Consider the following 17,269-nt stretch of genomic DNA (forward strand, 5'->3'; position numbering starts at 1 on the left):
TTCAGGGAGTGGCGACGCATGCGGAGGGAACGAACCTCCTAAAGTACGTTGTGGACCTCTTCCAACACATCTTAGGCAGCCCAGGAGAGACGAAACCACAGTTTGACAGCGTCCACAGGGTGCGACCCCCAGGCCAGGAAAGAGCCTGCCTGCTGACATCTCGGTATGTGTACATAACTTTTAAATAAAATAGGACATTCTAGAGAAAGCCCGAGAACCGCACCCACTCCAGTTCCAGGACCTCTCCCCAGTTCTTTACCAGGAACTCTCCCGTATCACCCTGCAAAAGCGTAGAGAATTTTGCCCGGTCACTGAACATTTGAGAAAAGCAGGCATAACATATTCGTGAGGGCACCCCTTCCAGATCATCTTTCGCCGCAAAGGAAAGCTGCATTAATTGAGATCCCTCCGAGAAGCCTGCGCCTTGCTTCATATCGAAGATCACAAGGAGCTGAAGGGGCAGACCTTTTCCCCTGATCGCAGACGACAGAAGAAGAGGTCAGGTTGGAGACTGGTCAGGAGAGCCCTCATCAGAACAAAGCTGAATCTAGACACCATGAGCAAAGAGCGGCCATCAGTACTCCTGGCCCTCTCAGGAGAATCCACCTTCTCTGAAGTGACTTTAAGAGAATGAGTATCACCTGGAACTGCTTTCAGTCAGAAGGGTTGTTAGAGGAGAAAGCGGCGGCATCGGAGAGGCCAAGACACTGCAGGACTGCCTTCCCTGATGCCCTACTCCATCTGCGACTACTCTTCTTCAGGGATACTCCCTGACGTTCATGGATACCGGTGACTGGAAGACTCCACCTTACTCATACTTTATTGACGAACTCCAGTCAACTCATGTTTTACACATCGTTACCATTTTGATTTTTCTTGGGGTCTTTTCTGTCTTCTATTCTTCCCACTCCTTGACACCGCCACGATTACCTAGGCCTTTGTAACTACGTCCTAATAGAGCCCCCTTGTTATGTGCTTGCCGACCTGTCCGTGGGGACCCCTATGGGAGGGCTTGATAGCACTGCACAGGCCCCTATGTCATGACCCAGGAACTGCGCATTGTTTGTCTTAATGTTCGGGCCTAAATAGCCCAGTAAATTTAACTGCTGTGCTGTTCCTCCTGGAGCAGTCCGGAGATGGTATGCCTTCTACAGGAGACACACTTACTTGCCACGGATACTCCCGTAGGCAATTGCGCAGGTTCCCCCTACAGGCCCTCTTAAGAAGAACGGGGTAGCTCTTCTCCTCGCCCAGAAATTCCATGGTAAGCTAATATCCATGATCATGGGAGTAAAAGGGAGGGCACTAGGGATTAGACTACAATGGAGCACTTTCACTTTCACCCTGGCTAACATATAGGCACTCAACAACAGACAGTAACCCTTTATCCTGAATGCGCTTGTGACGGTCCTTCCTTCCCCTGACTTGGCCATTTTGATAGGAAGAAACCTAACCCTACTGATGGACCCCAAACTGGACCGCTCTAGCCACCGCTCCTCTCAAACAGGGGCGTTTTTCAGCTACCGGCCTTAGGTGGCTGGCAGACGGCGTGCCCTGTGACATGTGAAGACATCTCCATCCTACCTCAAGAGATTACAGCTTTCACTACGCAGCCCACAAATCATACGCTCGTATTGACCACTTTCTCATGTTCCCGGCCCTCATAGCCTGTGTCAGAGATGCGACCATAGAACCACGATCTCTATCGGATCATGCCCCTATTGCATTAATACTAAATCTGAACACGGCTCAGTCTGTAGCTTCCAATGGCCACTCTGGTAAGCTAGGCATCAATCTACACCTATGGTGGTGGCGTTACGCACTTCTATACCTCCGAAATAACGACCTTGAAGGGGCTCACATCCCATTAGTATGGGAAGCGCTCAAACTCGTCCTTCGAGGTGAACTGATCGCTATCACAGCGGCTGATAATCAGCTGCATCGGGAAGAGCACCAACAGCTTGAACAGGCAAACTCTGAATTTGAGTCGATTCACAAGCTCCCCAAAGTTATGGCGGGAACTTGAGAAGCAGAGACTTCTGTGAAAATGTCCTGATCTTGACTGGGCAGAGTATGCCGTTTTGCACCTCAACCTCAAATTCAAAGTGTTGATTGATGTGGCTACATGCTGACACACAGACTGCGTTGTAAAGCTCACTCCAGCTCCAGCTCTGTGTCGTCTGCACCCTTAATGGGGAGGAGGTCCACACATATCCTGAAATAGCGGAAGCTTTTAAGGACTTCTATAGGGTCGTATACACCGGTCTGGATGGCCTGGGTGGGGACATCAACACCTATCTTCAGGAGGTCCCCTTGGCATGTATCCCACCAGACCTCACGTCTCAACTAGAACAGCACATTCGGGTACAGGAGGTAGTCTCAGCTATTGCTTGCCTCAAACCCTCCAAGGCACCAGGGCCAGATGGCTATATCCCCCTCTGTCAAGAGCTTGCCCCCTTACTGACTCGGCTATTTAACCCTTTTTTAACTCCAGCTCCCTGACTGACTCCTACAGCCCATTTCCCTGCTCAATACTGATGCCAAACTCTCTGCAGGCATTCTCGCTGAGTGACTAAACCCCTTATAGGTAGCCCCTTCTTTGGTCTTGAGAAAGACCCAGCAGAAAGGGCTGAACAACCTTGTCTATAAGGGGTGGAAACTTCGACTTTTTCTTGCTTATACGACCTGTACTATCTGAATCTGAGCCCAGTTATGGATAATTTTGTCACTGAATCACGATTCCACAGTGTTGGCCTCATTATCAAGTTTCAGGTAATTTGTTAGACAGGTCACGTCTTTATAACATTGTAAATATTGTATAGCCTGTATATACCCTATGTTCATTTTTCACTACTCCTTCACAAGCACATCCTTGAGCCCTATGTCACCTTATCACCATGGAGCAACCTCTGCAAAGTTGTGTATATGAAAAAAGTCTGAATGATACATGTTCATATAAACCTTGCATCGATAATCAAGTTCAACCTGGTCTTTTAGAGTAATTTTGTTTGGGGATTTTTCTAATTTGGGTATCTTGAACCTTCATGATTGTTGTCAGTTGGATTTCTGTTATATGTAACATTTGGAGAGGGGCGTGGTTTACTCGCAAACATAGGGCTTGGGGTTATATACCTTTCTGGTGACGGCCATGACCATGAAAATATGGACGCAGTTGCTCTATGGGGTTATATACCTTTCTGGTGACGGCCATGACCATGAAAATATGGACGCAGTTGCTCTCAAACATGGTCTCACAAGGTTCCCCTCGCCAATGTTCGCCGATCATTGGCAACCCTGACTTCCCCCCGGGGATGAATTCTGAGGTCTTCCACCACTGGCATGAGCAAGGCTGCAAGCACGTGGGCTCGCTATTCGACCCAAGGGGGGGTTATTACGTTTGACGGGCTGCAACAGGATTACTCATTACAGGTGACAGACTTGTTCCACTACACGCAGTTGAGGCACTGGGTGACTTCTCCAGCATATGAGCCTGGGTCCTCTCACCTGTTTTTAAAAATGGCTGGTATGTAAAGATGGAGGCAAACGTCTTATTTCCGAACTTTATGCTCTCCTCTCTGACGGGGTTCTGCTCCCAAAACCAAGGGCCAACTACGCTGGGAAGCTGAACTGGGGCGACCTCTCTTCACCAGGGAATGGCAGGACATTTACTATAGGATATATCACACAACGCATGATATGTCTGGCACTGAAGCAGCTTAAATATTTGCCTTCTACTGGTACTTAACACCCACACGCATTCACAGCTGGACTAAGGGGCGTACTGAAAAATGCGGGCTGTGCTGTAGTCAAATGGGCTCCCTCATTCACCTCCTGTGGCACTGCCCCAAGCTTGCCAGATATTGGGATCAGGTCCTGACTGACATCGACTTAGCATTCAACACAACTATACCCTGCTTCTCTGCACACACAATTTTAGGGCTATCCAATCCCTTGACCTTTAGTCTGCGGTCGATTAGAGGCAGACAAATGGCACTAGCACTGAATGCTGCCCGGTAAGTACTCATCACGCTTTGGGGCACAGAGGAGATACCAGAGTATGTATCGTGGCTTCAGAGACTGAGTTTAGCTGGCAATGGAGCGTATGCCACTGATGGCGAACAGGGCGGCCGCATACCCAGAACTTTCGTCCCTGTTCATTAGGATAATGTCAGCAGAGTTTCGGGAAGTGACCTGCCCGAAATACCTGCAAATATTACAAGACAACAAGGGGAGCACACTGATGGACGCTTGAGAAGGAGACCAGACCATGGTTCTCACATAATCCATTTCAAAGGAAGTTGTAGAGAAGGGTCCTTTGGTGCAGAGGAGTTGGTGGGGGGAAGAGGGTGGCTCAATGGGGTCTATGACTGTACTGTTGACCTAAGGCACTAAAAGACTCTGCTGTCACAGAATTTTGCATACAGGCACCTGATCTCTAGCTTAATTTTAACTCTCTTTGTAACGTGGCTCACTCTTTTTTCACAGAATGTTTTTCACTCTACACAGTGTTATTCATCTTTATCTTCATATTCTGATATTTTTCTCCCAGGACAATTTTTTAAATAGAAATATTTACCCCTTAACGTTGTTTAAGATTCTCCATAAGCCTCCATTTGGTCAGGGTGCTAGGCGGTGGTAGTGTTTCACATTTGTTTTCTCCATTTGTGCTTTGCTTTGGCTTCTTTTTAATGGAAAGGAGGTTTACTTAGTGGCTAGCCTTTTGACCGGTAACACTGTGCATCTTTTTTTCAGATGCCTTCCAGAATGCTCAAAGTGTACTAAATTTGGTTGTTTCTCAGATAGTTAAGACTTATTCAGTTATTACCTTTTTGAATCTACATGAATTGATCTACTTTTGTTAGTTATTCATATACCTTTATACTCCTTTCCACCAGCTGCTCTCCCAAACAATGGGTATATAACTACTACGAATGGAAGCCTGGCGTGCAAAAATATAGTTCATGTCGTTGGACAGACTGACCTACAGCAGATCAAAACAATAGTGAATAATGTACTCCGGGAGTGCGAGCAGCGGCAACTGACTTCTGTGGCCTTTCCTGCGCTTGGAACAGGTTTGTGATTTTTATCACAACATACATATATAAATGTGCATTTATATGACTGCACCAGACATCATTGATCCTATTAATTTATTTTTCTTAAAATCGATACTGTATATTTATTTGCTAAAATGAATGCAATTAAGGTAGTGATACGTTACATTGCAAAATGCCCATTCTCAAGGAGTGACAAAAACGATTACATTATTAATATGTATGTATTTATTTTTGTTCTCATTTGTCATCAGACACAATGAGCAGCAGCAATAGGTGTCCAATTCCTGTCTGCCATAATCGCTGCCAAATTTAAAGGAGTAAGAATGGGGGAGAAAACGCCCAAACACCACCTCATGTCAGCTAATTAGGCTTAATCACAGGACCAGTGTAAATCGGAATTGTACTCTCTCCATATAGTTTAAGCTGTCTCAAGCCCTTCCATCTTCCCACTTCTCTGACAATACAGCTCCAATTTACAAACTCTATCCACCGATTTATCCCAGCTGCTAAAAGCAGGCGGGTGGGCCTCAATCAATTACCACAGATCTCCCACCTTGCCAGCAAGATCAAGTAGAATCCCAAAGATCACTATGCACACGCCATCCCAAAGATGCACAGCCTGGAACAAGACACAAACGTATGGATATCTTCAATCTTTTCCGCTCCACACCAGTTGCAGCATGGGGCAGTGCCTACAGCAAATTTTGCATGTTTCTTTAAAGTCCGATATATTCAATGTTGTGTAAAAGAAAGTGGTACTTCGAGATGGGCACTTTCAGGGTATCAGAAGTAAGGAAATGGTTAGCGGAGATGCAACTTGCAGGCTTGTCTAGTGTTGATCGACAAGACATTTTGGAAGAGAACACGAAGGAGGAATTTATCTCAAATTGATAGATTACTGAATGGGAAATCTGCAGTCCCGGATGCTGTTCTGAGTGAATTTTAAGTCATGAAAGAATAGTAGTCCCGATATGGAAGGATCTATTTAATGCTCTATTAGTGTGTGGCTCAGAAATTCCTCCATCCTGGAATGATGCTTTGATAGCTTTACGTTTGAAACCAAACCCCCAAGAAAGCAGATATATATTGGCCTATCTCGTCACTAAATTTCTATTTAAAAGTTTTTGCTGGTAGCTTGGTTAGGAGACTCTCTTCGATCACTGTTAATGTAGTACATCCAGACCAGAAGGATTTTGTGCCAGGTAGGAAGCTGCATGATTTGACACATCAAATGATATCAACAATTGATTTGGCAATGGCAAATTCAGGCCCATTGGCTATTGTTACTATAGACGCAGTCAAGGAATTCGATAGGGTGTGCTGGGCATACTTGTGGAAGGTTCTAGAGATCTTTGGATCCCCTCAGGGTGTATAGCTGTAGTCAAGCGTCTTTACATGGCACTGCTAGCTCTGATTCTGGTTAATGGGAGCTTGACAAGTAAAGTTAACATCTCGAGGGGGGCACGTCAGTGTTGCCCGCTATCCCTGTTACTTTTCGATCTATACATAGAGCATTTGGCACAGGCCTTTAGGGCGGACATGGAGATGGTGCCTTTTGCATCTCAGAGTCACATGCTTAAGTTGGGTCTTCATGCAGATTATATTATTTTGTATATAAGGGACCCATGGAGAACAGTGAGACTCATGGAGATTATAAATGAAGCATTTAGTCTCTTTTCTGGTTATTCTGTAAATAAGGAGAAGACCAAGGTGATGGTGTAGAATCTAGCAAGCACAGGGGGGCGCTATGAAAAAATGATCAGGTATCTGGGCATCACAGTCTTGTACGAGTTAGAAGATGTTCCGGCTTATAACCTTAGGAGGCTGAGAAAGGAAATTGAGGCATTAATACCTAGTTGATCCCACCTCCTTTTGTCATTTTACTGCAGCACAAACTTAGTTAAGAATACATTCCTCCCTAAATTATTCTATCTGTTTGAGAACATTCCACTTCAGTCTGGTTTAGATAAGATTCAAGGGAAGTTAGGGAACTTTATTTGGGTCTCCAAAAGTCCTAGACTCAGTTGTAAGAAAGAAGAAAGCTGGATAGGGCTTGTGTTGCACTGCCAAATGTCTTCCTCTATTAACTCTCCTTCAAATGTAGAAAGTGCAGAATGCTCCTGGTGAACCCAGTCGACTTTGTAGAGGTAGAACCTATGTAGGGCTGTTGAATTGGATTGGGCACAATGGCTTCCTGTATATGTTTAGGGATCTGAAGTATTTTAAAAAGGTTTGGCTAAAGGTGGTGCAGGCTTTCTTGTAGGTTTGGTATCGTTTTAAGAAAATCCTTGGAATAGAATATTATTTGGAGTTTGCCCCAGATAAGTTGAGTACCACATTGATAGCAGCAGTTATTTATTGCTGGGGGCAGCTGTGAGAAGGCTCTGAGATAATTTTGTGGGAGGCGTTAAGGGTAGAAATGAAGGGCACACTGTCATGTTATAAATATTTGCAATTGACTTCTTGGGGGTCTGGGCATAGATTGGTCAGCAGAGAGAAATGAGAATTTGAGGATAGGTTACAAGATCCAAAAGCAATGAGGAAGGCAATTTCTATTCAGTATTGGGAGTTGGTGAAGGCTGATGATGAGAGATGTAAGATCCCCGTTCATGCTGGAGATGGATTTTAGCCGGTAGAGGCGTAAGATAATATTTGGCAGACCTCCTAATGCCTCCTATATTCCACAAATCAGTACCTCTTAGAAAAAACTCATTAATATTTATGAGGCAGAAGCTCTGTTGTGACTCCTTTTTTCACATATCAGTAATTAAAGCCATTGTGGAAGGCCTCAAAATAATCATCTCTCCCATAGTTCCCCTCGCACCAGTCTGGAAACTCAGTATAGTCCTCATTAAACTAGAGGATCCCCTTTTGAGCCTTTACACTCTTGTTCCCTCCATTACCTTTCCTTGAAGGTAGCTATTCTGGTGGGCATAACATATCTTTTTTGATAATCAACTTTATTGGTTTTATTGGTAACAGAAAAAAATCATTGGTAGCAGATCAAGCACATTATTAAGATGAAGCACATTCAGGGAAAGCCGACAAAAACACATAAGACACAGAAGGGGTGAATGCGACATTTGCATACAACTATGCATGTACAAGACTTGGTTGGGCCCCTCAAACAGGTAGTAAATTGAACCATTTACCTCACACCTTGCCGAAAAGTTCGGAACATCCCCGGGCCTCAAAGAGGGGTTCCTCCTGGGCCCCGCACAATCCACCCCTCTCCTCCATTTCTGCACAGTAGGCGACTTGGCCTGGGACCAGAGCGCTGGTATATCTTTTTTCGCCACCGCCACTGCCGTCCCCAGGAAGCGCTTATCCGCCCTGGATCCGTCAAGGCCATCAAACACCCCGAAAAGCATGATTGCAGCGCGCGCAGGCCGGGGAGGATCGCATGCGGGTGCTGAAGAGGCGTGCCGGAGTGAGATATGCCGTATAGAGGTAGTAAAGTTGGACGAGGCGTAACTTGGAGGATGTTGTCAAAGTTTTGGGGGCCATAAGGGCGTCCTTCCAATTCGCCTCTTCGAGGGGACCCAGCCACCCCTCCCATCAGGCCCGAAGCCGATCCAAGGACGCAGGGCTGTTGTTCACCAGGGATTGGTAGATTCGCGACACCCCCCCTACCCAGGTTCCCCATCATCACCTGAGCCTTCAGGGGGTTGAATTCCGGGAAAGAAGTGGGGGGTGGAATGTGTGTGTGGAGGGCATGTCTATGTAAATATTTGTAAAATTGGGAGGGGAGGAGGGTGTGAAGTTGTTGCAGGTCTGCGAAAGATCTAATGTGGTCCCCCACCCACATGTCTCCGAGTTGCGAGAACCCGGTGAAATCCCAGCGACGGAAATCCCGTAGTGATGAGACTTCTCTCAGCCAGTCTCCACTCCACAGAGGAGTCTGTCTAGTGAGTTTCCGGTCCCATTGTACATGGCGGAGGGCTGTACGCCAGGCCATGAGGAACGTCCTGGTGACAGGGGGTAGAGCCTGCGGTATCGGGCTGCCATACAGGAATGCATGGATCCGCGTAAAGTCCAGCTCCCTAAGTTCCACCCGGTATGCCGGGTCGGACTAGGCGCTCGCAAACCAGTCGTGGATCACAATGAGCCTCGTGTCCAGATGATAGAGGTGGAGATAAGTCACCCCCATGCCCCCGTCAAAGGGGGGAATACGACAGTGTGCAAGGGACATTTGCGGCCTCCCTCCTCCCCATAGAAACCGGGTGAAAATGCCATCTAATTCCCGGAACCAGCTACCCAGGAGGTGAATGGTGATATTTTGTAGGATGTATAGGAATCGGGGGAGGATCATCATTTTAAAGAGAGCACTCCTGCCCAGGGGGTTGAGGGGGAGGGTTTGCCATTTCTTGAGGTCTACCTTCACTCTAGTGACCAAGGGGGCAACATTCAGGGCCTATTCAAGCTCCGGTAAGAGGGTGACCCATACACCTAGGTACTTGAAGGATTGTCTGCGGAGGGGAATATTTGTTTGCCAATCAAAGTACGCCCGGGAGGAATGCAAAGGAACTAGGGTGGATTTCGCCGGGTTGAGTCGAAGGCCAGAGACCTGTTCAAAGGCAGAAAGGGCCTCCAGGCCTCTGGGACCGGAGCTTTCTGGGTCTGCCAGAAAAAGCAGGACGTCGTCCGCATATAAGGCTATCTTGTCAATGTGATTCCAATCCCAGGTCCATCCACGGATGAAGGGGTCTTGGCAGATGAGCACCGCCAGGGGTTCCATCGCCAACACGAATAGAAGCGGTGAGAGGGGGCATCCCTGGCGGGTGCCCCTCCGGATGGGGAACGGCTCAGATAGCTCACCGTTAATGAGGACACGAGCCCTAGGGTTACAGTAAAGGACCCTGATAAGGCGTCGGAAAGGAGGGCCGAAACCCATCCTCTCCAGCACATCCTCGAGGTAGGTACAGTCCACCCTATCGAATGCTTTTTCAAAATCAATGAAAAGCAGCACCAGGTATGGGGTCAAGTGATGACGGTGGGCCAGAGGCAGGTGAAGACGGTGTATGCAATGCCGGGTACCCCTGGCGGGCATGAACCCGCACTGGTCGGGATGGACCAAGTCCTGCAGGAATGGACGGGGCCGTTGGGCTATCGTAGTGGCAAACATCTTTACCTCTGTATTAATCAGAGAGATCGAGTGGTAGTCCGCGCAATCAAGGGAGGGCGGCTGCGTCTTTGGGAGGACCACAATAGTGGCCACATCAGTTTCGGGTGGGAAGGACCCTTCTTCCACTACGTATTTAAACAGCTCCGTCAAATGGGGAACCAATTTGTCATCGTAGGTCGTGTAATACTCCTGTGGGTGGCCATCAGGCCCAGGCATTTTGCCAGAATGCAACAGTGAAATTGCCCCTTGTATCTCCTCCAGGGTAAAGGGGTGGTCCAGAGTCTCGGAGACAGTTTGGGGAAGGCAGGGCAGCCGGGTACCGGTCTCGGCCAACAAGTCTGCCAGGGAAGTACAAGGAGGGGGGGCAGCATAGAGGGTCGCGTAGTAGGCAGCGAAAGTCTGCGCAATGGCAGTGGACGTCACATGGTGGATCCCAGTTTCCGTCCGAATCTCTGGAATAATGCTTTTGACTTTGGGATAGGACACTAGGTTGTGCAGTAACTTGCCATTTTTATCGCCCCAGCCATAGATACGGGCCACCGAAGAGCGCCAAAGCATTTTAGCGGACTCCTGTGAGATCCGACGAATCTCTTCGCGAACCAGTGTAAGCTGCCGTGAGGTGTCAATGTTGTCATCGGACAATTAGGCTCCCTCTAACTGAGCTGCCCAGGCCTCCAATTGCATGAACTGGGCTGACTTCTCCACACGTTTTGCGTGGACCAGGCCTCTGGCCGCACCCCGAACCACGGCCTTGCCCGTCTCCCACAACGTCCCCCGGTGAGGGAACCGATCCCGTATTGGTCGAGAAATAATGCCACAGCTCCTGCCCGAGTGATTCCACAAGCGCGGAGTCCTGCAGGAACCAGGCCTTCAACCGCCAAACCGCACGTGGGCCAACAGGGGAGGTCCCGATATGAAGGGAGACGGGGGAGTGATCCGAGATCCCTCTGGGCAATATAGCAGCCACGGACATCAATTGACAATGCGCCGCGGGCATCAGGAGCAGGTCTATATGGGAATGGGTGTGATGGGTCGCCGAAGTGTGGGTGTATTGTTTTTTCCGAGGGTTCCACACCCTCCAAACGTCACAGAGGCCCAAGGCGGAGGACCAACCAGACAGGTGCTGGGCATAACATATCTTAGGGGCATTAGTGACCTGCAAGCCCTCACACTACAAGAACTCTTCTATCGTGTTTGTAAAGCCAGGGTGGTGCTCAGGACTAGCCCAAAAATCCTTCCCAGAGCGGTTTCCCCTTTTCACCTCAATCAAACCATAGATCTTTTTCTCTCAATCAGGCTCAATAGCACACACCCTAGATGTTAAACAGGATGTCATGGATTACACTGACAGAACAAAGCCCTTTCACAAAGCTGACATGCTGTTCATAGCCTTTGCTAAACCCTACATTACTCAGCCATCTCAAAAGCTGACATCATCAGATGGATTGTGAATTGCATCCAATAAAGCGAAAAGATCTCTAACTGTTAGCCCCAGTGCACACACTACATGTAAAAAGGCAGGGCAATATTCCATTAGCTGTCAAATGTAAATTTGCTTCTGGGTCAACCCCACACACCTATATTAAATAATATTGTATGGCTATATTTTAGCCGACAATAGGCAGTGGTTGGCCAAGCCGTCCTCGGGACAGTAATTCGGACATCTGCATCATCCACAAACTAGCCACTGCTTGTAGACGGGTACTGTGTTACAATTAGGGCAGACTGGCGTATAGGGCAGTCCAACAGTGTCCGGGGGCCTGGTCTGACAGAGCAGTGTGGGGGTTGGATTTTGCTTTCTGTTAGTGAGAAAGTGCCCTCTGTCTGCATGGTTGCCACCACATTTTGCTGAACTGCTAATGTACTGTGACTGGGTGTGCCCTGGGCTCCTGCTAATCAGGTACCCAGGGCCTATGTTCTTTCCCTAAAACTGCATTGAAAACAAAAACACGTTGGCACTCTCTGGTCCAAATCTTTACCTACCTAAAATGTCCCTAAATCTAGTATTTAGCGAGCACCCCGAACCTTGTCTCCTCAGACAAGAACCGACTATGAGCAAAGAAGGACTGAACAGCTGTGCCCAAGCTAAAAAGAGGATAACGCCCACTGTCTTCAACCCAGCCCTACTGTCCCCACCTCGAACGTGCAGAAGCAAAACTCTGGTGTGTCCTGCAGCCAACGACCTCAGGAACCCCAAGGACCGGCCTGCCTTCCAAAGAAAATACTTTGTCTCCTGTGAACACCGGAGTTCACAGGAGACAAAGTATTTTTCATGTTCATCCAAAAGACTCCAGCTCCAGCAAAATCCGTGATTCTGCACCACTCAGCCCCTGATGCCCCCGACCCGAGTTCGAGTGGCCCAACACCCGAGGAGGTCTACCCGGCAATCCTGACCCGAGATCCAGAGATCCCTGACCTACCTCCAGCCGACACCTGCAGGCGTAATCCAGAAGATTCCCCTAACCGCGACCCAGAGCTAGTAAGAAGATCCGACCCTAAAACACACCCCTGCACCCGACGCCCCACAGCCTTGGGTGGCCCCGCTGACAGTGTCTAACCAACCCCCATCATCCCAACTTACCTTTCCACATGGTGGTCGCTCCCAGAAGACCTTCGTCCCGAGCCTGCAGTATGTTTGCAAACCAGAGAAACCCCATTAAAAGCTACAGGGTGCCGGATGCCAAAAACCTCACTCTGCACCCGGCTGCCCCAGTGCCGCTGAGAATGCACCTTTTGTGCTGGCTTGGACCCCACCATTTGCCCCGAGCTTAAGTCCAGGAGCTTTGCTCCCACAACCTTGTGGCCTGCTCGTAAGCAAACCCTAACCGGAGGCCCCCTATTCCCGATTGGATTACATTGGGCCTCAGCACTCTACACCCGGCCGCCCTAGTGCCGCTGAGGGTGCAAGAAGAGTGCATCCTTGACCCTGGGGGACCCCTGAGTCTACTCCCAGAATACCAATTCCCACAACCAAATACTTACCTTTGAACTGATAACCCTATTTTCCTCCATCGGATAACATTGACTGTTTTTCTGTGAAAAGGTTCTAAGTGTGGAGTTGGAAAATCTATAAAAGTCTCAAACTGTAACAAAATAACCAAAACGCTTTTACTTACCTGTTTACAGGAAATATCCCACTTCAGTATCCAGGTGTTCGAGGCATGTGGGCTGCTGAATTCATATCTGTGCATAGATCGCCGCCTAGTGTTGGGTCCGGATGATTGCACATTGTTGTCCTGGTAGAGTCTTCGAAGTATCACGAGATAGGTGGCTCCTCCCCTGGACTACAGTGCGCATGGGCATCGCCTCCATCCCCAGATTGTTTTTTTCCGCCATTGGGTTCGGATGTGTTTCTGTTCCCTCTGTCGGAATCGATAGTTGTTAACTTTCCTTAAGTGAGACCAAAAGGTCCTTAGGTCTCGCGTCGGTATTGTTCATCGTTCGGGTTGGTTTATTCATCGGCTCCGAACACTTGCTGCCCTTCCGCGTGCTGTCGGCGCGGACGGGCCTACACGACGCTCCAGACTACTTCAACATGGAACGAACTCCATTTAAAAGGTGCCCAGTGTGCGCCTCAAAGTATTCTCACCTCGACGTGCACCCAGTGTGCAACAGATGCTTATCGCCGGACCACGACGAGGCCAGGTGCATGGCCTGCTCTAAGTTCCGGTCGAAGAAGACTCTCAAGCTACGTCGGGCCGCAAGACGCAGAGCCATGGCGACATTCAGCACCCAGATCCGCAACAGCTCAACCTGGTGATCTGGCTCCTGAAGTCCTAGAGTTTGGCTACCTAAATCTTCCCCCGGATTGCATGCACATCATTCGGGAGGCAAGAAAGCCCACTACTAGAGCATGTTATGCGGCTAAATGGAAGCGGTTTGTCATTTATTGTGCGAACCACGACATTGACCCGCTGGATGCTTCCATTCAGAACATCATTTGTTACCTGTTCCATTTGTACCAATGCAGTCTGGCGTATACTTCCATCCGCATTCACCTGTCTGCAATGGCCGCATACCTCCAGAATAGGCAACACCTTTCACTTTTCAAGGTGCCTGCTATCAAGGCATTTCTGGAAGGACTTAAAAGAGTCATTCCACCACGGACACCACCAGCCCCAGAATGGAACCTCAATGTGGTTCTTACAAGGCTGATGGGTCCTCCTTTCGAGCCACTGCACTCTTGTGAGCTTCAGTTTCTGACTTGGAAAGTGGCTTTCTTAGTAGCAATTACGTCGCTACGGAGGGTTAGCGAGTTGCAGGCCCTCACCATCCAAGAGCCTTTTTTCCAAGTCCATGCTAACAGGGTGGTGCTCCGCACTAACCCTAAATTTCTCCCCAAGGTTGTGTCTCAATTCCACATGAACCAAACAATCGAGTTGCCGGTGTTCTTTCAAAATCCTGAGTCGCTGGCGGAGCGGATGCTCCACACCCTTGATGTTAAAAGGGCCCTAATGTATTACATTGACAGGACCAAGGATTTCAGAAAGACTAAGCAGCTTTTCGTTGCCTTTGCATCACACCACAAGGGTAACGCTATTTCCAAGGCTGGTATTGCTAGGTGGATTGTGAAATGTATACAGATCTGTTACGCTAAGGCTAAACGCACTCTTACAATTCCACCGAGAGCCCACTCCACCAGAAAGTTGGGGGCCTCTATGGCTTTCCTTGGGAACATTCCCTTAGAAGATATATGTAGAGCAGCCACATGGTCTACCACACATACTTTTACTAAACATTACTGTGTAGACGTGCACTCTAAACAGCAGGCAGCTGTGGGTCAGGCTGTTCTCAAGACACTTTTCCAAACTGCTGCAGCTGGCACGGGCGGCCGCCAATAAGAGGGGGACTGCTATGTATTCTATGCACAGATATGAATTCAGCAGCCCACATGCCTCGAACTGCAAATGCTACTTACCAGTATGCATCTGTTCTTGGCATGTAGGGCTGCTGACATTCATATCGCCCGCCCTCCTCCCCGGCGCCTGTAGCAGCTGCAGAATTCAGGTATATGCTCATAGCATGGTCATCACTCACATAGTTCACTCCATCTCGGCCACAATGGCTAAAAACAATCTGGGGATGGAGGCGATGCCCATGCGCACTGTAGTCCAGGGGAGGAGCCACCTATCTCGTGATACTTCGAAGACTCTTCCAGGACAACAATGTGCAATCATCCGGACCCAACACTAGGCGGCGATCTATGCACAGATATGAATGTCAGCAGCCCTACATGCCAAGAACAGATGCATACTGGTAAGTAGCATTTGCAATACTGTACTTTGTATGAAAAGTAATATGTAAAGTAATCTACTTGACATTCTACTGAAAAGCCAATGCACAGTATATGTACATCATTAATAGTAGTTCTACTGTAATGAAACCAAAGTATATATACAACTGCAATTCAAACTTTTTACAAACTGTACTATTACTGCAAAGTATTAATCACTTACCTGTGCCAGGCTTGCTTGGTTCTGGGAAATAAAATAACTAAAAGAATATTTTTACACAAAACCAATTTGTCTGTAGTTCAGTCTTTGAGTTTGTGATATCATTTGCTGATTGAGTATGTACAACAAATGCTTAACACTGTCCTCTGATAAAGCCTTACTGCTAGCAAGATGGCGGCCGCTTAGGAGGCCGGTAGCAGCACAGACCGAAGGGCTGCAGGTTCGATGTGAACGACTTGTGGTATATTATTGAAGCAGGCGCCTATAACGTGGATTATCGAATGAGATGCCCCCAGGCTTTGCTCCCGATCCTGTCATTGTTGCATTTGGGCGAATCAATTAAGGCTCGGACTGCTGGCGCTACGGTTGGTAAGTCAATACCTACTGCGAGTGGACTGGTGTTGGCGGACTCAGGCTCTTACCACGATGGGCCCCAAGAATCCAGGCACAAGAGCTATTCCTAAAGCGGGAGGAGCCAGAGGAGTTTGGCAGACAAGGGGTGGTCCCATAGCAGAAATGGAGAAGCTGAATCCCACGGAGCCGGCTTCCGTGCGCGGGCGTCGGACTCAGACGCTGCTGCAGCTCCAGCAAGCTGAGGCGCCCTCCGAGAAGCGAGGGAGAGGCGGGGCTACGGGCAAACCGCGTTCCGCAGGCCCAACAGTGATTGACATGCTTCAGAGGTCCCGAGAGCCCCAGTCGGGCGGCGGAGGTGTCAGCAAACTGTCACCGGGCAGGCAATCAACTAAAATGAAAGGTAAGGCGAAAACAGGAATGGATTCTTGCCTGCAGCTGAAGAGTCTGTAGCAATGGGAGCGACCGTTGACTGTAGAGACTTCAGCGCGGGAGATTGTTGAAGGTAGGCTAACGGAGTCAGACATATCTCTCGCACAGCTGAACAGTCGAGCAGACTCTGCTCAATTGGAGTGGGATGTTGCAGGGCCCCCAACCATTGATAAGCTATCACACAGCGGGGATGTGAATTTGATAGAAGGGCAGGTTCAAATGGCACCCTAATTCGTGTCAGTGCACGCAGAATCCACTCAGTCAGATATCATCACAGAGAAGCAGGGGAGCAAAACTAAAAGCAAAAGCAGCCAGCCGGAGGTATTTACCTCCGTTTATCAGATGCGTTGCGAAGAGGAGGGGGAAAGAATGAACAAAGGAGAACCCGATAAAGACTCCAGCAATTGCTTCTTCTCGGTTTCCGAAGGGGCAGGATGGTCCGAGGACGGTCAGGGCTCCTCCTCCTCTGATTTTAGTAGCATTGAAACAGATTTGGAAGACAGCGGAGGGTCTCAAGCGCGTACAGCTCAGAAACGAAGGCGGAAATCGAACACACCAAAGCTGGGAAGCAAAGACCTCAAATGGGACTATACTTTATCAACTCAATTGGCAGGCTCCCCTTTAGGTGAGATCAACACAGTATTTAATCAAGTCCCCCTTCATTAGATGCCATATATCAGGCAATATTGATGCATAGAGAGGAGACACGCCAGGACAGCCAGAAAGCGCAGTCCGCTATGCAAAAGATGCAAGAGGTCGTCGGGAAGCTTGCCAAATCATGTAACATCATTGGGGAGCGTATGTCTGAACTGGAGGCCAGAGTGGTTACGGCAGAGTCAGACCTGACAAGT

The 17,269-nt window shown here is 48.5% G+C and overlaps 1 protein-coding gene across 1 annotated transcript in view; it reads left to right on the forward strand.

The window, feature by feature from the left end:
• LOC147732882 (protein mono-ADP-ribosyltransferase PARP14-like) overlaps positions 1-17,269 on the forward strand; it is a 1,251,483-nt gene that overhangs the window by 751,512 nt on the left and 482,702 nt on the right. The window contains exon 13 of the mRNA XM_086957427.1: positions 4,896-5,072. Coding sequence (XP_086813553.1) covers positions 4,896-5,072 — 177 coding nt within the window. The remainder of the gene's footprint in view (positions 1-4,895; positions 5,073-17,269) is intronic.

The sequence above is a fragment of the Lissotriton vulgaris genome, chromosome 2_1 (genome assembly GCF_964263255.1).
Source record: "Lissotriton vulgaris chromosome 2_1, aLisVul1.2, whole genome shotgun sequence".
NCBI classification, from domain to species: domain Eukaryota; kingdom Metazoa; phylum Chordata; class Amphibia; order Caudata; family Salamandridae; genus Lissotriton; species Lissotriton vulgaris.